This window comes from Corvus hawaiiensis, chromosome 5 (genome assembly GCF_020740725.1).
Source record: "Corvus hawaiiensis isolate bCorHaw1 chromosome 5, bCorHaw1.pri.cur, whole genome shotgun sequence".
NCBI classification, from domain to species: Eukaryota; Metazoa; Chordata; class Aves; order Passeriformes; family Corvidae; genus Corvus; species Corvus hawaiiensis.
This window is the reverse complement of record NC_063217.1, coordinates 42,188,194-42,206,857: the sequence shown is the minus strand read 5'-3', so window position 1 is coordinate 42,206,857 and position 18,664 is coordinate 42,188,194. Positions and strand designations below refer to the sequence as shown.

Genomic DNA, 18,664 nt, shown 5'->3' with positions numbered 1-18,664 from the left:
TTCATGGGGGCTCCTGCACTCCCACACACCACGATCAGCTGCAGGGATTTCTGGAGGCAGCAGATTGCCAAGAGCTTGTTATCTCCTAATTGGGACCCAGGTCCTGGTTTGGGCCCATCCCTAATTGGGATTAGTGAATGCTGGGGATTAAATGAGCCTAGTTAGCTAATTAGGCTAAGTAGAAAAAATAGGTAAGCAACAATGACATGCAAATGCCCCAACATTTGATTTTCTGACTGATAATCTTAGGGATGTAGGAAACCTGGACACACACACACACCCACGCACACACCCATTCAGGCTATGTGGTGCTGTTCTGAAAGTGCTGATGGGAATGTAAATCCCTGTAAGCCAATAGCAAGTCCAAGAGGAAATGCAAGTCATAGACCAAACTGGTTATTGCTGAATGCTTTTGATCTTATTTAAAAGGAGGAAATTATACTCCTGGTAAGAAGTGCTTCTTGCTAGAAACATGGCTGATGTTAAAGGTCCAGCTCAGGCAAAGCTGAGTACAGACCTATGGTGAAGGGTAGGACAGTGTTTCTGAAGCAGCGCAAAAGCTGATGAGTAAGGGTCTGGTTTCACACAGTGGCCGTGGGCTGTTACTGTGATATTTTGTCACTGTTGCAGTGCCTGGGGCTGGAACATGACCGGGAATGTTTCATGCAGCTGCAGGAAATAGGGTGCACCATATTGCAAGAGGCAGTGGCAGTGCTTTTATAGGTGCAGATCTGTGACCTGCAAGATGCCCACAGCTGCGGTGTCTCCCTTGTGCTCCATGATAGGTTGTCTGAAACCTCAGGAAAGGAGTAGGAAAAGTGGCATTTTGGAGGAGCTGTTTCTATTGCGAGTCTGGTACAGCCAATACATGTAACAGCAAACAAATGACCAAGTAAGTGAAAGAGGAAAGGATATGGTGGACAGGTGCTGCAGGTCACAGGGGAAACCTCTGTGACCATGCTCCACTGCCATGGGGGTACATCCTGACATATATGCTCTCTGTGGGACACCACCTTTCCACAACAATGTCCATTATGATCAGCCATGCCCTGATGGCAGCCTCTACCCTCACTGCTGTAGAGATGCTGTGTCTGGCTCCTCTGAGGCAGGTGGCCCAGGAACCTCTGGATGTTCACTTTTTGTCCCAACAAAACGGAGCAGAGGGGAGGCTTTCAGCTTTTTGCAGTTGTGTAGGCACTGACATGTAGGGCAACTTCACATTTTACAGGGAGTTCCTTTAGAAATCCCCCACTGAGCACCCCTAATCTGATTTGCTTGTTTGTTTGTGTTTGGGGCTTTTTTTCTATTTTCTTTTCCTAAACAGTAAGAAAAACTGAGACCTATGCATGACAAAAGGCAGGTGCACAAAGTACTGGAGTGCACTGATCCCAGCTCAGGAAGATGTTACCACAAACAGCTGTTGCTTGGCTGCCTACCAAACCTGAAAAGGCATCTGCAAGCACACAGCTAGTCCCACACAAGCAGAGACATTAGCAAGAATACTCCTTTGTCCTCCACTGTGGTTACATCTCAGTTCAGGTAAACGTTGTGCTATTTTAAGTGTCTCCAAGACCAAGAGAGGAAGGAAACAGCTGCTGGTGGAGGGGGGGCACTTTGAAGTAAGGTCTCCCTGCAGAAGGGATGTAAGAGGCAGCTGCAAGTCCCCTGGACTTCCTCCAGGTTGACTGTCTGCAGCACTTCGCCCTCACAGCCAGCACCAGGGACTAAAGGCATCAACAGTCCCTGGATCCAAGAGTTCCTCAGGGACCCCAGCTGGGCAACAAGCATTACTCTACCTCAAATGCAGGAAGGAAAACGGGGAACCTGTTGCGTTGCTCCGTGCAGAGATGTGAAGCAGATCACTGCCCTGAAACAACCTTTGTAGTCTTGCGTGACAACTCTCAGTTGCTCATCAAACCCTTTTCTTCTGTAGTGACTCATCAGAGGCTACTTTGCATGTTTGAACCCTGCATCCTTAGGGCTGCTCTAAAGCACAGGGAAGCCCAGTGGTATTGTTGGGGCTCTGCTGGGGAATCAGGCAGTGAGGGAGATAAATCAGGCTGTGCATATGTATTTATGCAACCCGGTTCCTACGCAGCAGCTCCAGCATTTTGACTGCACCATCACTCATGCGCCAAAGCCAGGTGAACAGGATCAAAATTATGGCCAAGAGGAATGCCTAAAAATCCCACCCATAATCACTGCCCTCGAAGATGCCATATTACTGTGTGCTAGCAAAAGCCTCTGCTCCTCAAACTGAGAAAGGCATCACCAGCCTTGCAATTTTGAGAGGCTGTGGTGTGCAAACAGCTCCTGTGACTTTGACTCTGGCACCAGTGGCTTTCAGAGGCAGGGTGTGATATAACACCCACTGCCAGCACTCCCACCCTGAGCCCATCCCCACACTTACCTCCCAGCTGCTCCATGCCAAGCTCGGGAGGTGGAGGCTCCCACCCCCCAGAGAAGGATTTGCCCCACAGGTATCAGCTCTGCCCCTTCCCTGCTGTCGCCACCGCACTGCAGGCTCCGTATCCCCCATCTCTCCCTCCCACAGGAAGTCCGAGCACCTCGTTTTAAGCTGCTCTGCTGTCTCTCACCAGGCACCACCACCACCCTGCCATAACTCTTGCCTGTCACCATCCCTTGGTTTTGCTCCTGATTTACAGCAGCAGTAGCCCAGCTGCTTCACTAAGATAAGAGGGATTGGATACACATCCCCCTGAAGAGCCACAGAAAAGAAGATGCTCCTGACGAAAGCCTTTCAAACCCCCGATGTTTAACTCTCCCCGTCCTGAATATTTCTCTTCTTTCAGACTGCTCCCAAGTGCTGCAAGGCCTCACCAGTAAATTGTTGTATTTGACAAACTTGTTTACATTTTTTCTGCTTTTTACATGCATGGATTTGGGACAAATGCAAGACCATGCAGGCCCAGGCCCAGGTGAGAAAATTAGAAAAGATGCAATGATGTATGTTATAAACATATATTATAATATTGGCTTCTCGCAAAGTATTAAGGTAGATATTATATAATGTTAGAAATGCTTTTTGCTGTGTGGATGTAGTTTTCTCTCGTTTTAGCAAGAATGTTAGCAAGTGTGAGCAAGTAAGATAACCTCCAAGCGAACAGAGGATGAGGCCCGAGAAGCTGCTAATCAACACTTTGTCCAGAGAACAAAAGGGCCCAAAGGCTGCTCCGCCCGGAGAACGGGCGGCCAGGAGAGTCCGAGAGCCTTTATCACCGCTCTGCCCGGGGGGCAAAGAGGCCCAAAGCTGCAATCAGCCCTGACTGTCTGGAGAATTGAGAGATCCACTCTACTATCAACTCTTACCTAGCGGCCCCAACCCCAAGAATCAAAAGAAATAAAACCACAAGGCAGAAGACTACGCATGCTCTAAAAAGGCGGACCCAAGGAGTGGCCATGCAGAACAGCTCCTGGAAAAGTTTGAATATGAATAGAGAACAGACAGTAAAAATGGTATAAAAAGGACTCACCTCGAGCATCAGGTGTGCTCTTGGCAGAGCGCCAAGGCACCCGGCCGTTATCCCTTTGCTTTATTTTATGTGTCTCTTATTGTCTTTATATTAAACTCTTTAAATTCTAACAGGAGAGTGAACCTCGTTTTTCACATGTATAATCAGAAAGTTATCAGGACATACAAAATCCCCACAAAATGTGATGGGATGGGAGGGGTTTTTTAAGCTGGAAAAGAGCTTACTTGTTAAAGTCAGTCATTTTATAGCTGCATAATTATGCCTTTATTCATCTGCAGCAGCCTCACCTAGTGAATTTCACATGCTAGATTTTGTTTTGCTTTCACATTTAAGAATATTTTTTTTTTTTTTTTTTACCACAAGATCCCTAATGCATGTTATCTTTCCTGCTCTGAAATCCTAGCAGAGGATCTTAACCAGATGGCTGCCAGGCAAGGTCCATCTCGTGTGAAATGCTGACCTGGCCTGGTCTCCTGACTGCAAAAAACAAAATGTTTTTCTTTCCAAATTTGCAGCAATATAAGTGCTGTGCTTTGGTTTTAACGGCAATCCCACCTCCAGAGAACACTGATACCTCTTTGGTGATGATGACTCAGCCTAAAAAACCTTACTGAAGAGGAAACCCTTCATATTTTCGTATTTTATTTCTTATGTTATGCTGCCACCATTGGGACAATTTCATCTGGTCAGTCAACAGCCCCATTACAGCTGAAGAGATTAATCTCTATAGCCCTGATCAAAGTGTGACTCATTTTCACAGTATATCAAATTTAATTGAGCAGTAATAGTCATACTGCAAGATCAAACACTTCCAAGTGCAAACCTCTGCATTAAGGAAAGTTGCAAATTTCCAAAACAAGTCCAGTGCAGAAGGCCCTTCACTGCAGCAAACAATAAAGAAAGGATGAAAGAAGGTGAGGAGTCTACTTACCTACTTACCCTTTTTTTTTCTTTTTTAGGTACAATTACTAAAACTTAAAGATAAATTTTAAAAAAACCAACCTCTCTGGGAGTTACTCTTCTTGGGAATGAGATGCCCTTAGCTATAATCCCAAATTTTGGCAGAAATGAACTCTGTTAATCTTACTGTTGTTTGTGAAGGTGTGTCGGTAACAGTTATATTTGTGCTGACACCTCAACTCGCTCTGAGAACTCGTGATTTCTCAGTATAAAACAGGCCCTGGGGCTTGCAGTTCTTTGTTGCAGATGACTAAAAATGAGAACATATTATTAATTATGTATAATTCAGTGAGGGCTAGGCTGTCTGTGTCACAAGCCCGGTGTGGTACAGGATCTCACTCCAGTTGTGAGCTTCAGTTACTTCTCTACAAAACCCTATTTACACCATGAGGAAGAAATGATAGCTGTAGTAGCTGCCTCCTACCACCTAAGAATCCTTCTAAGATCCCTTCTACTTGCAATGACTTTGGCAAGGAAAGGGCAAGCCTCCCAGTGAATTTTCTCTCTGGACTTCCAAAGGGCAGATGGCATTTCTTTTTTCCTTTCATTTTTACAGAACAAATTGTGTAGAGATTTTTCATTTTGTTTGAAAACCTAGAACAAGCCACCTTCAGGAAAATGCAATTTTCTTCCCATTTCTTTTTCATTTTTTTTCCAGGTTGCTTTCTTAGGAAAAGGAATTGGTATAACAAAGTTTCTACAGCTGGTAAAAGCCTATTTGATTACAATGTCCTCAGGACATAGGTATCACAAGGCAAATTAGATTCACCTGAGAGCTCCCCAACTTGAACATAATTGGAGTAGGCACTTGCAAATGACTTTGTAGCCAACACAAAATACCATGTAAATATAACTTCAGTTACTATATTGAACAGAGCTCAGATATGGGTAAGGGGGAGGACCAAAGCAAACAGCAACAAGAGAGTGTTGAGGGATGAGTTTTGGTGTAAGACAATGGGAAGGATGAGATTAAGGAGTTCTGGCTGTCACCATCTCTGACAGACTCATTTCACGTTGCCTAACTAGCTGTAGTTTCCTTTCAGAGGTGGCTAAACAAGAACAAGATAAAAATCTATTCAGGCTAGTCATTATGACACTATTAATAGCAAATACAAGGGTGTACCATGAAAAACAGTGTAGATGTAGGGGTAGTTCAAGTCTTTCTGAAATCAGTATGCAAGTGTTAACTGCAGAACTATTACAGAGATCTGTGTTGCGTGAAGAGCATAGACATTTATCAGAAAATAAACTCTCCTGCTTTCCAGCTAGTCCTTAGAGAGTCTGGGTGCAGCTAGGTTTAATTTTTTTATTATAACCAATTCAGCACTGTAAGTTAAGTTGCATTCATTAAGATCCCAGATGCACCAATAAAGTGGGTTACGTCCTAAGTCTCATTCACAATCAGAGATTTACAAATAGTGAAACTTCCCAATGAGACACTATAAGTCTGGTTGGGTTCAGAAGAACTTGCATGAACACAGACTCACAAACAGTGCAGTTTATTGGAACAACAAGTTGTAGATTCTTTTAGATTGGCAGTGATAGATTCACTAGATGTACAGAATATAAATATATAGTACTATGTACAAGTGTTTCCAGGTATGTTCTAGAGGTGCAAATCTTACTAAAAAGGCATCCCGACTTTGGGGAAGGAGACAGGAGTAAGCCCTTTGACTTGTCTGCAAGGTGGTTGTATTCTCGTCCTCTGCCATGGAGTATTTCAAATACGGAATTAGATTTTTTTGTAGAAGTGGAGGTGAGAATGTAGTCAAATATTCTGTTAGCTGCTGTCACAAAGGGGAGGGGCAGACACTTTATACCTAAATGAGGAATACTGGGAGTTACAAAAAGAGAAATTACAAAGGCTGTGTGTCTTGGGCAAGGGCAGAACAGAACTGTGACACTTTAGTGTCACTCCTTCTTCCAGCTGGATTGCAGTGATGAGAATCACCTGCAACCTATAGATAAACTGTCACCCCATCGGCAGGCCATCATGTCCATGGTAATCTCTTCAGCACATATCTCACACCGTATCTCATTCCTACAATGAGTGAAGCTGTTTAGAGATAACAAACAGATTAATAAATGTATCTGTTAAGCCGAGCAATTGAATCCATTCATCACTACAAACAATACAACAGAGCAGCCAGAGAGGGTGGGATTTTCCTGAATCCAAATACAGCAGCCAGCAGAGAGACCCAGCTGAGCAGAACCCTGCTATTTGATAGAGATCCTGGAAAAAGGCAGAAGGGAAGCTCTCTGCAATGGGAAAGAACCCCGGGGGCAAATACAAGTCATACTGGAATTCATCTCACCACAAAACCTAGAGCCTAAATTCATTTAAGTGGTGACTTAAAAAAACCCTAACAAACTATATTACTCGCCTAAGGGGAGTTAGTTCAAAGTTCGGCATACTAAAACCTCTGACTAAAAACTGTATACTAAAAACTAAACTGTGTAGCTGTCACCTAAAAAAATTAATTTCTCAAATACTTTCTGCTGCCTGGCTTTTGAAGTTCCACAGATATCCTGTGAATACCATGGCAGAGCTGAGCACCTAGACATGTGTCTTCCACTTAAACTTGTGCAGGATCCAGAAATTGTATAGTTCTGAAGGGTATGGTACAAAGAGCTTTCCGGGAAGAGCTTCATCGGTCTACTAAAGATGATCTCCACGACTTCTGCAGAAAGTCAGATCCTGAAAAAAATTAATTCAAGAAAGTCCAAATAATATCATGTTCATAGTGAGGGGTGAGAAGTAGTACATGCTTTAGAAAACGTGTTTCTATTTTGGAGGCAATTGGGAATAAGTGCTTTTTTCCAAGGAAATATTACCAAGTAGTAGGCAGAGTAGAAAAGAAAGCAACACCACACCCCAGTTCTCCTGAGGTCTGAGAAGGTAGCCAGGCGGTTGAAGGTCCTTCAGGTACAACTCTGTCTCCAAGGCAGAGGTAACCTTTACCCAGGAGCTCACAGTGCAAGGCTGATGGCCTCTCAGCAAGGACCTGCCCCAAGCCGGCCCAGGCAGGGCACCGGCAAAGCCACCCGGCTTCCCGGGCAGGTGGGAAGTGCCGCCGTCCAGGACAACGCAGCAGCAGCCCGTCTGCTGGGCTGCGTGCGAGGGACTGCAGCAACAGCAGGTCAGGCACAGGCTACCCAACACAGGCAGCACTTGTGCCGACACAACATCTGTATGAGGAGCACCAGAAAAACTTCGTAGTAATAAACCAGGGGCACAAGGGCTGGGTAAATGATGCAAAGCCCTTCACCTCTGTGGCCTTCAAAGGTAAGAGACAGACACTTGGGGATAGGCTTGAGGTACAAATACCATTAGGAGGATGGAGGTGGTTAAGTGCTCCCTTTGGCTCCTTTTGGGCATGTGGGGTTGAGGTTATTTGTGCTAACAGCTGGGTCTGAAGTTGCTTTGGGATTGTTCCTGTGTACCTAAGTTTGTTTCAATTTATCTCTTTGAACAGCAGAGAGGGAAGTTCAGGTTGTGCTTGTGAGAGAGTCTTGTTAGCTGGCATAGGGTGATCTGAGGCTAGTTTCATGTACTCTACCTGATATGTCCCTAACCTGATCTGTATGGTAAATATACATCCTTGCTTTAGCTTAACCTTTGGTGTTAGGCTGCCTTGCCTGTGTAATCCCGGCTATAAGGAGCTCCGAGCAGCTGAAAGCGCGCAGCCAGAAGGAGCCGTCGGGAAAGCTCATGTGTGAACCAGGGAATGTCCGTGGCAGGGATTATCTCCATCTCATAGGAGGCCTTTTTGTTCCTCTTCCTAGCACTTCTGTGGACAGAAACCAAAGAGAAAAATATTTTTTTTTCTTCCTACATCTTGAATGGTGTTCCCACAGGGGTCTTATGGCCTGCAACTTGGCTCCCTTTTCCTGCAAGGTAAAGGGCAAATGGATTCTTGATTTTGAACAGAAATTGTTCTTAAACAGCATGTTGAATGAAATCTTAACTTCTGCAGGCTTTTGTAAAATGTTGAGGTTTGTTTTTAAACTTAAAAAAAACCCCAAAATTCTTCAAACCCTCTTATCTTCTTTCTTGCTGAAGGAGAATATAAACAACTGATGCTTCAAATAGACAGAAGCACCAGACAGTTACATAAAAACAAACTGCCAGATCCCTGCATGTAGGAGTGTCTGCTTTTAATTCAGTCCTGCCTCTCTGTGAATGTGCCTGGAAGTAGGTCTCCCCATCCTGAGGCAATAGCAGCTGGGACTAAATGCCCGACTGAAACTGGGCGCTGAAGGCACTGATGATGTGGCCTTAGGCTGCACAGAGATTCAAGCAGAGTCCTTTGTAGCCAGGGGACCAAGTATTTGTAGTCAGACATTGGAGAAGAAGAGCCACAAAGTTTTAAATCTTTACTAGTTCCGTGAACAGCTCGAAAGACCTTGAAGTGAAGCTCTAGGGATCAGCACATATCCTCCTGTCTTAAAGCTTCCTAAAGTATTTGAATTGTTGTAGACCTGAAAAAAGTGGAAAAGTTTCAGCGAGGACAGAATCCTCATGAGAGCTTTATGCCCTCAGCTCTACCTCCTTTTAAATGTCTGGTTGTAATTGTGCTCAGGAGCCTTCAAATATCAAGGTAGAGGAAATACAAGCTACACCTACTAAAGTGGTGGGTTTGTGATCAGATTGTTAAAGTGCATGACAGATCCAGCTCATCTTCCCTCTGAAGAGCTATTCAGCCATCTAAGGGCCAGGGTTTCTCCCTGAGCTCATTGCATGCTCACAAATGGACTGCAAATCGCTCAGATAACACAGACTTACAGTGTTCTGGAAGAGCACAGTGAATTGTTACTTTTTTGAAGCTGAAAGAATTGGATTAACCAAGAACACCCTTAAGCTGAGCTCTGAGGTTAAATGATAATGTACTGAAAATGGCACCCCGAAAAACCAAGGAGGTTAAGGCTTCATTTTAGGGAAACACAGGTAGGGATTCGAAGTGCCCAAGGTGAGGAAATTTGCACTGCATTGATTGTTACACTTGGAATAGAATTCGTGATAAACTGCTTTTAACTGTAGTTTGTGAAGTATCTGGCACCACAAAGGAGTCTGAGGCCCTAGGTATTGGTGCATCCCCTGCTTAGAGGTAAAAATAAAAAGCAGCCCACGTGTGTAGAGTTGTTGGCACTTCCCCACCCCCGGAATCTTGAAGAGTTGATGGGAGCTTTATTCGACGCCCCTGGGCAGCCTCGTGTCCTCGGCAACGCAGTGTGAGAGCCCCTCATCCCAAACCCTGAAAGAAGATAATCTCCTTCAGGCTGCTCCTGGGGCGCTTAGCACACAAAGCCAATGAACTCCATTGCGGAAAGAAGGCTTCGCCGGCAGTGCGGCGGCTCTGGCGCGATCTGAGTACACAGGCGAGGCTCGGAGCCGGAGCGGAACTTGGCGATAAAGAACCCCGGGTAAATGAGTGGAGTGACTCTTGGCAGGGCCTCTCCCGCCGGTGACCCCACGGAGCCCCATCCCCAGCGCAGGCTGCCGGCGCCTGTGAGGGGGCTGAAGCTGGAGAAGCCCCCACACCGGGGGTGACAGGACCAAGACACCCCCTCAGCGCTCCTGTCTCTTTAAATGGGGGCGGGGCCTCTCCCGCTGCCCTCCTCGCGCGGCCGGCCCCGCCCCGCTCCGCCATTGGTTGTCGCTGGGGCAGAGCGGCCGCCCCGCCCGTGGCCATTGGCTGGCGGCTGGGCCGGGGTTCCCGGATGCGGCCGCGCGGTGCGGATATAAAGGGCCGGGGGAAGGCGGGAGCGGGCGCAGTTTGAATCGCGGCGGGTCGGGGTAGGTTGGTGCTGTCGCTTGGGCTCCGTGCGTGCGGGACGCTCTCTGCCTCAGCCTTCCCCTGCGCGACACTGCGCTCCGGTTCGCTATGGTGAGGAGTCGCGGGGGCCGCTCGGGGGGTGGACGACCGTGGCTTGGGCCGGGGCGGTGCAGTACCGTGCCGCTGCTGACGGTGGGGGGCAGCGCGCACGGGCTTAGTGGGGGGAGGGCGGAGGCGATGTTGGAGGGGGCGGGGGGGGTGGTCGCACGCGCAGTAGCGCCCCGGGGCCGGGGAGCGGCGGCGGCGCATGCGCACGGGGAGCGGCCTGTGCCGCGCGGTGCGGCGGGCGGCGCGCATGCGCCTCGCAGCCGCCTGTGCCGCTGTGCGCGGGGTGGGGGGGGGGGCGGGGGCGGGGCGCATGTGCGGTGGGGGATGTCAGCTCCTGCTTTTCTCTTGGCGTTGCCAGGCTGGCGGGAAAGCTGGGAAGGACTCTGGGAAGACCAAGACCAAAGCAGTTTCCCGTTCTCAACGGGCTGGATTGCAGGTGAGCAGGGGCTGGGGCGTGGATGAGTGACAGTCAGGCTGGCCTTCCATCTGTTGGTCTGTACAGTGTGAAATCTTCACACTCTGCTGTCTGCCTGTTGTTTGGAATGATGTAAGGATAGCAAACCAGACCTTAGAATATCCGGCCGGTTTTAGACATTTGCATATCTGTGCAGCTGGGAAAATAATTCCCTTGTGGCCATTGCTACTGCTTGTGCTGAAAACTGTGAAGTTGCTGATGTGAGTTTGGCATGTAGTGTCTTAGCTGGATTCTCAAGTTTCGAAATGCAGCTTGTGCTTCTGCCACTGGGATTCTGCTGTCCCGGATGTGGTTTTGTGCAGAGGCTTTCTGTTGTCACAGCCTGTTCATACTTCTCTTATTTTCCAGTTCCCTGTTGGCCGCATCCATAGGCACCTGAAGTCTAGGACAACCAGCCATGGGCGTGTAGGAGCCACAGCGGCTGTCTATAGTGCTGCAATCCTGGAGTACCTGACAGCTGAGGTAAAATTCCTGCAAGGAGTGCAAGCAAGTTGGTCAACTCCCAAATGGCATAACGACCAGAGCTTACTGTATCTGACAGTTTGGACTGGGTTGTGAACTCTCCGTGTGCTTTGAGACAGTTTTAAGTGCATGCATCATCAGAGGACCATTAAATATAAATCCTTTGCATTTTGTGCAGATCCTGCACTGTGACTTGCAGGAAAAATGCAGTGTGTGAAAAAACTTCTAAAATGGGCTATTCCAGCATGTCATACCTGCTGTAAAACACTCTATTATTGGGAAAACTAAATTCAGAGCTCCAAAGGAGGAGCCTTTTCAAAAGACTCATTGTGCTCTCTTGGTGTCACCAACGGTGACAGTGTATTTGGAACAGAGAATTAAACAGCTAAGACTGTGCAGTTGGTCTCACTTGATTGTGTAACTGATGAAAAATGGTCTTTCTCAGGTCTTGGAGCTGGCAGGAAATGCATCCAAAGACTTGAAGGTGAAACGTATCACTCCCCGTCACTTGCAGCTTGCCATTAGAGGAGATGAGGAGCTGGATTCTCTGATCAAGGCAACAATTGCTGGTGGTGGTATGTCAATTGCTTGCTGTTTGTGGGTACTTGGGTGGCATGAACTGTCACAGATTTGAAGTTCCTTAGTACTGTCATTTCATTTGAAGCATGAAGTTTAGGGAAATCATTGAAAAGAAATAGCATGGTCTTAATTGTTGTTCTTTCTTAGGTGTAATACCACATATCCACAAGTCCCTCATTGGCAAGAAAGGACAACAGAAGACTGTCTAAAGGATACCAGGATTCCTTGTTATCTCAGGACTTGAAGTACTTAATTTGTCCAGTGTTGGTGATTCCAGTGGACTGTATCTGTGAAACACGATTTTGCCTTTTTTTAACTTTAAGAAGCTAAAGCTCCCTTGAGCTTTCTAACAAACCAAATTTCTGCATTGAAGTCTTAACCGTATTTAAGTGTTACCATGGCTTCAAAGAAGCTATTGTGTTTGTAGTGGGTTGTAATTGAGCTGACTGTTTTTAGATTGGTTTAAGTAAAGGAAATGTTTGGTTTTGTACAGACTTTTCATCTACTAGAGTGGAAATAATAAATGTTATGTCAAGAGTGATTTGTCTCTTTTCCACTAACTGGAAAATATGTGGTCTCCACTGTGCAGCTCTTGAAGTTGTTCCAAGAGCATGTAACTAACAACCCTTTCTTCTGGGTTTGGGGCATCTCGAATTGCAGCCTGCGAATACTGCCGTTAGTAAATAAATGTAGTAAAAAAGGGCACAGGGCTTTGTCCTGTAAAGCTACATTTCTTCCCAGCTGAACCTGCTGTGATGTGTGCTGAAGTTGTCACATAAAGGCTGATGCTATTTAAGGCCAGGTTATACTCAAATGTCAGCCTTCATAGAGGAAAAGGGTCTGTCACAGAGGAGGGAAAGATAAGGTGAAGGGATATTGAAATTCCATGCTTCACATAATTTCACCTAAGGGCCTGGCCCCTCTTACTGTTTCAGCTTGCAAAAGCTCTGGACAGACATCCATGAAAGTAGCGGCAGTACTGCAGCAGCCTTTAAACTGTCAGGCAGTAGAGTCCTCAGTAGCAGTGGATTACAGGGGTTTCTGGCCACACCTTCAGTTGTCCTCCACTCTGCCAGTTCATTTCGTACAGCAAAGCCTTGCCGGTTGCTGTGGTGAGGGAAACCTCCTTTCGTTGAGGTGGAAGGGAATGGTTACTGTGTGTGGCTGGAGGTGACAAGCTCCCTGCCTTCCAGAACTGCAGTCAGCAGTGAAGTACTGCAAATGGAGATGCTTCTGCTGTGAACAGGCTCTTGTGCGTCCCTAAGATCTTGCAGACAATAATCTCTGCTGCAGCACTGTAGTTGGAAGGCGGTGACCTAGATCGGAGACGCTGGTTAGACCTGTGCTAACTGCACTCTTCTGGCGCTGCGGTGCTTCCCTGGATCAGCACCCGACTGCTTCCTTCGCGGCTAAGCAGTCCTTGCCGGGTTGTAATTGTCACTAATTACAGTGAGCCGTTACGAGGAGCTAATGAGTACCTTAGAGCATAGTCAGGGCACGGGAAGCAGTGGCACCGCGTGGGCTCCTCTTACTTCTGTGCGGGGCTGCAGTGCTGCGGCAGCGCGCACGGTACTTTTCCATCGCAGCCCGCTCCCTCCCGGGGCCGTGCGGGCGGCTGCGCTCCCGGCTGGGACGATCCCAGCACTCCCGGCCCTTCCATGCGCTCCAGGCCGGGCAGCAGCGGAGCCGCGGGCGGGCGGGGCGGCGCATGCGCGGCGGGGCCCGGAAGGGGCGGCCGGGCTGGCGCCGGTGCGAGCGCCGCGCTGGGGCTGCGGCAGCGCCGGGGCAGCGGCGGGATGAGCCCTGCGGAGTGAGCGGAGCCCCGCCTGACGCCCCGTGCCGCTCTCGGCCCCTCCGCCCCGCCCGCCTCCGCTCTGGCTTCGGGCCCCTTCTCTCTGCGCTGCGGCGGGCGGAGGCGGCGGAAGGAGAAGCCCATGGAGGGGAACCGGGACGAGGCCGAGAAGTGCATCGGGATCGCGCGGGAGGCGCTGGAGGCCGGGAACCGCGACCGCGCCCTCCGTTTCCTGGGCAAGGCGCAGAAGCTCTACCCGACCGAGACGGCCCGAGGTGAAGCCCGGCCCCCTCCCCGCTCCCGCTGCCCGCGGCCCGGCTCCGTCGGGACGAGCCTGGACCGACCGCGGGGCCCGCAGGAGGGCGGGCGCAGGGGGGGGCCTCCTCTGGGGGGGCCCTGCAGGCTGAGGCGAGCGGGACCCGGTCCCCAAAACCAGCCCGGGGGCTCTGGCGGGCTGCGCGGCTCGGCTGGGAAAGGAGGCCGGAGTCTGTGCCCAGGAGTAGGGCTCAGGGCAGGTGCCTTCCCCCCGCCAGTGCGTGACTGGCGTGAGGCGCTGAGGAGCAGTGGGTTTACGTCCCCCGGCGCCAGCGGGGGTCTCCCAGGACCGACCCAGCTCCTCGCCTGCATTCCCCCTCCTCCCTTCAGCCATCAGTATAAACGCAGCCATACAGACGAGGCTTAGCCCCGATTAACATCAGGACATCTCAGGCCCCAGGCCGAGACAGGCTGGGTTGGCTTCTCTTCTGTCACTGTGAATTACCCCTCTCTAACAGCTTGCAATGAGAGCTGCAGCTCCAGAGTGGACTGTGTCTTCATTCTCAAATATACTTGTGGTTTGGGTTTTCTTGGATTTGGTTCCCTTTTGGTTGTACAGTAGCCACGCAGGAATTGCACACAGGTTTACCTTTTCTAGAGAAAATGGAATATGTGGCTTCCTCTAAAACTTAATTAGCTCTTCTGACTATTCTGTACTAAAAACTTGAAAAATATTTAGCATCTTTTGAGCAAAAGGTGTTTAGAAATAATTTTTTTAAAGGAACAGTAGTAAGGTTTCAGTGTATGTAGAACTGTTACCTGTCTTGGTGTCTTTCTGTCACACAGTGCCAGAAGTCAGTTCAAAACACCTTTGGACGCAGCAGGGACTTGTTGCATTCCTCTGGTTCTCACTTACGTGATCTATGCTGTAGAAGGAGTAGGAACAACTTCAGTGTGCTGTACCACTTAAAGGCCTCAGTATTTGCCATTTCTGGAATGTAAGTTTGAGGCAAAATCCTGACTGGAAGTTGCTGTGAGAAGATGCAGTGAATATTTTCGGGCCTCTTATCTCATGACTACTTTTTATATGCAAACAATAAATGAAGGTCTCACCAGCGCTTTTTTTTAAATTAGTGTTTAATTGTTCAAGTGTTTGTTTTTTCTCCTGCAAAACAGCATGGATGTTGCCATATTCCCCTACGTTTCTGTGGCTTGAGAACATGACATGTGTGAAAATCTTCGAGCTTTTTAGAATCTGTGTTGGTCAGGAGGCAGGAAGGCAAAGGAATTCAATTCAGCTTCTTCCACCAAGGAGAGCAAATAGCTTCATCTGCTTCACACAGCTTATTATAATTTTATATCTCAAAGATAAGAGTTAGAGTAGCTTTCAGGAAAAAATCTTCATCTGATTTGTTTTGAGCATTTGGGTTTTTTTTTTTAAGTAGGACTGCCACTACATAACCACCATTATAAAGTATTCAGTGCAAGAAATAGATGGCTAATTAGGCTATTGTCTGTAGGACACTTGTTTCATTCACTGTGGAAATTAGCAAAGTCAATCACGAATGAGGCAGGCACAGACCTGGGGAAAAGAAGATGGCCTTGTGGTAGTGGGCTGTAATCTGGGGAATTGTGTCTAAAGAGAAGCTTCACAGAATTTCTCTGTGGTGTTAAATAAGTCAGTTCACTCCGTTTCCATTGGTGACCAGCTAATTGTTTGTGCTTCGTTTTTCAGGTATTCAGCTTGAAACAAGGGCCTGATTTGTGGAACTGGTGGGCAGTTAAAACTCCATCTGAAGCTAAAGAGAATTGCAGATGCCCTAATATTCCTGAAAAGATTCAGGCCCTAGGCCTGATTTGAACTAGGTACTTAGAAATTAGGAGACTATGTAGACTTGTAAGTCTCTGTGCTTTAGTTTTCTAGCTGTGGAGGTTGTTAAGTATTTTAAACTCATTTCCTCTGAAAACAACACCAACTCATTGAATTTATTTTGGTTTTAAAGTTTGAGGCACTTAAAAGGCACTCATAAAAGTGCAGTAAGGTGCAAGGACACAGAATGTCTTTTTTTCAGGACAGGTTCTGGAAGGTGTGCAACAAATACAACTGGCATTTTACATTGGGTAAGAACAAATTAAATTGCTCTCATTGACACCTTTTAGTGGGGAGTCCACTGAAGAAAAAAATCCAACCCATAATTCATAATTAAAAATGTGTGATAGCACATACCAGAGAGAAAGAAGCAGTTAAGCTTTTGTGAGCCCATTTAGTTCTAACACAAATTCTTATTTTGCAGTCATAATGTGTTGGGTTTATATGGTGCTAGGACAATGTGGTACAGCTCCAGTTGTCACTCTGCTCACTTATTTTTCTCTTTGGAGTGTGGGTTAGAAGGTAGTTGAACTAATTTCTCACTGAAACTGCAGATTCTTCATATGTTGTACCTTTAGCATCATTTTGAGAACAATTGCCCACCATTTCACAAATGAAGTTCTGTCAGTCATAAAAGCAATGAGAATGGTAATGCTGAATCTTTTACTGATGGGAGCTTCCTCCTCCTGATGTTATAGTGGATTACAAAAGGACAGAGAATAGGTTTTAACTATTGTCTCTAAAACAATACTATGTGTGATCTGCTTTTGGCAACATTTACATTTAAAGGGCATTCAGCACTAGTTCAGTCGTCAGTGAAGTTTGGTTTTGCTAAACAAAGCTTCTGCCTGAAATACGCTGACTGCAGCAGTGCTATTTTAAGGCTTTACTAGTGTGAAATGTAAGGTCAGTGCTTATTTAATGATAGTGAGCTAATGACTTCATAGTAGCAGTGTTCATGTTGACGTCATTCTTTGCTAGAAAATCGTTTTACGCTTCAGCTGTTCAAAAAATTGGTTGATTTTGATTTTTGCTAATGATTCATCTTGCAACTGAATGGAACCTAATCGCTTTTCTGGAAAAGATTTTTAAGAGTGGATTTAAAGATAACAAAGGACAAGATGTCCTTTTCAAACTTACGTGCCATTCTGTTTGAAGGCAGAAAACAATGTTAAAGAAAACTTTATTTTTCAGTGTTTCTTAAGATTTTCTTGCCCCGTTTCTGATGCTGCCTTTAAAAACAAATTTTTTGGGAGCATGTCAGCTTAGTTTTTAGGTTGTTGCATTAGGACAAATTCTGAATTAAACAGTTCTTCCATTAGCGAAAGTGTGTGGGGAGGTCATGTTCAATGCATAATGGAATTAAATGTAGTCCAAGGATCTTTCATTCAACAGCAGGTAATAGTACACACAAGAGAGGCTTCAGACACAATCAGAGATAAGATTTGTTGTCTTACCTGCTAACAAAATAAGTCTTTGGTTCCCTGTGTGCCCTATTTTGAAATACTAGATGCACAACAGAAGTTTTCTTTAGTACACTGTTAGTACTACAATTCTAACAGCTGGTTTTACCACCAGCAATTCATGGAGGAGTCAGATTTTTTTCTGACTATCTCAACTGTATCTTTTATTTGAAGAAAACAATGGCCCTATACCCTTGGTGTGGTTTTCTTTTTCAGTGTAGAACAATAGTATGTTTGTATATGCTGTGTCCTGCTATTTTAAGAAGTTCACGCTGATGTATTTGAATTTTATTTTTGTTAAGCATCCTGCATTGTATTCTCAGCAATGCAGCTCTGTTATGAGGTCTGAGAAGGTGATTAGTAATGTTCAAAGTATACTGCAGCCAAACCTGTTCATTAAGAGACTTAGAGCTACACTTGCTGTGAAGAGACATTGGATGTTAAAAATGCAAACTGTTGCCCATGCCTGTGTTTCTGCCATTTCTGCTCCCACAGGTTCTGCACAAATGTTGGTGCAGGGATGAGAAATTTCTAGAGCAATACCAATATAAAACTAGGAAGTGTAAAACTTTTGAGTAAGCATTATTTCAAGAGTGCCACATGTTCAATAGGATTCTATGTGATACCATTATTAAATGCCATATTCACTGGATAGAAATGTAATTATTTTTTTGTTTTGTTTTCTGTTAGCACTTGTTTGGAGCACATTTGGACTGAAATGCTTCATTCTGAGGGCACTGTCTGTTCAAAGCTCTGTTCTTGATTAGTTCTTAATCTGCAGATCTGGTCACCTCGTTGGAGTTGTTATTACTTCATTTACCTCACAACTTTATATGCCACAATGGAGGATATTAGAATAAAGTATTGCAAATATTAAATATGTACTTCAGTTATAATCCATAATGCAGCTGTAGCTCTCCTGTTTTCAAGCTCCAGATTTCATTTGTAGTGAAAGCATACCCTCAGTTACAAGTAGAGATCTAAAGCTTAGTTTTTTCCTTATATCTGCAGTAAAGAGCCTGATCTGATCAATCCATGAGTCTTGCAGAGACGGGCAGAGCACAGGACCAGCTCTGAAGTCAGCTGACTTTCTTGTTCAGGCTGAGTGTAGCTATTCAGTAATAAGTGAATGTAAAAGTAAATAGTGGCGAGTTTTTAAGAAGTGATCACTCTCCTTTTCAACAAAGCACCACTTTTCTTTCCTGTGAGATACAAGCTCTGATGTGTAGGATCCCAGTTTTCTGCTGCTCTTGAGAAAGACCATGCTAGGCAGAGGAGAATTTTTTTTTAATTTAGGAGAAAATTCTTAAGGATTCTTCCCACTAGATTTCTAGAAGAAAGTGCTATGCTTTCACAGTGCACGGGACATTTTTCCTTAGCAGTTTTTATTAGTGCATTTTTAATGCAGATAGTAACTAATTTTCTTTGT

General features: G+C 46.2%; 2 protein-coding genes across 5 annotated transcripts in view; both read left to right on the top strand.

The window, feature by feature from the left end:
• The first annotated feature begins 10,149 nt into the window (after positions 1 to 10,149).
• Positions 10,150 to 12,396, top strand: LOC125326723 (histone H2A.Z). Of its 2 annotated transcripts, XM_048305165.1 has the most exons (5): positions 10,150 to 10,342; positions 10,698 to 10,775; positions 11,163 to 11,276; positions 11,722 to 11,851; positions 12,003 to 12,396. In XM_048305165.1, exons 1-5 carry the CDS (start codon positions 10,340 to 10,342, stop codon positions 12,062 to 12,064), a joined length of 387 nt encoding a protein of 128 aa, XP_048161122.1. In that variant the 5' UTR covers positions 10,150 to 10,339; the 3' UTR covers positions 12,065 to 12,396. The 2 variants fall into 2 exon arrangements, with proteins under 2 accessions (XP_048161122.1, XP_048161121.1); XM_048305164.1 differs by lacking the exon at positions 10,150 to 10,342 and having other exon boundaries at positions 10,650 to 10,775.
• A 1,296-nt stretch (positions 12,397 to 13,692) lies between these two features.
• DNAJB14 (DnaJ heat shock protein family (Hsp40) member B14) overlaps positions 13,693 to 18,664 on the top strand; it is a 28,060-nt gene continuing 23,088 nt past the window's right edge. For 2 of the 3 annotated variants that reach the window (XR_007203576.1, XM_048303352.1), the window contains exon 1: positions 13,693 to 13,922. Coding sequence is in view for 1 of the 3 variants with exons in the window: in XM_048303352.1 (XP_048159309.1) it covers positions 13,790 to 13,922 (133 nt within the window). In the remaining 2 variants the exon portion in view is untranslated. Of the gene's footprint in view, positions 13,923 to 15,637; positions 15,769 to 18,664 lie in introns of all 3 variants that reach the window. The other variant, XM_048303353.1, reaches the window with a different exon arrangement.

Bases quoted from the DNA above. Each gene is read 5' to 3' on its own strand.
- LOC125326723 (XM_048305164.1), top strand. From the start codon at position 10,650: ATGTGCGGTGGGGGATGTCAGCTCCTGCTTTTCTCTTGGCGTTGCCAG. The intron at 10,776-11,162 runs GTGAGCAGGGGC...CTTATTTTCCAG, and splicing joins CTCAACGGGCTGGATTGCAG to TTCCCTGTTGGCCGCATCCA. The intron at 11,277-11,721 runs GTAAAATTCCTG...GGTCTTTCTCAG, and splicing joins TGGAGTACCTGACAGCTGAG to GTCTTGGAGCTGGCAGGAAA.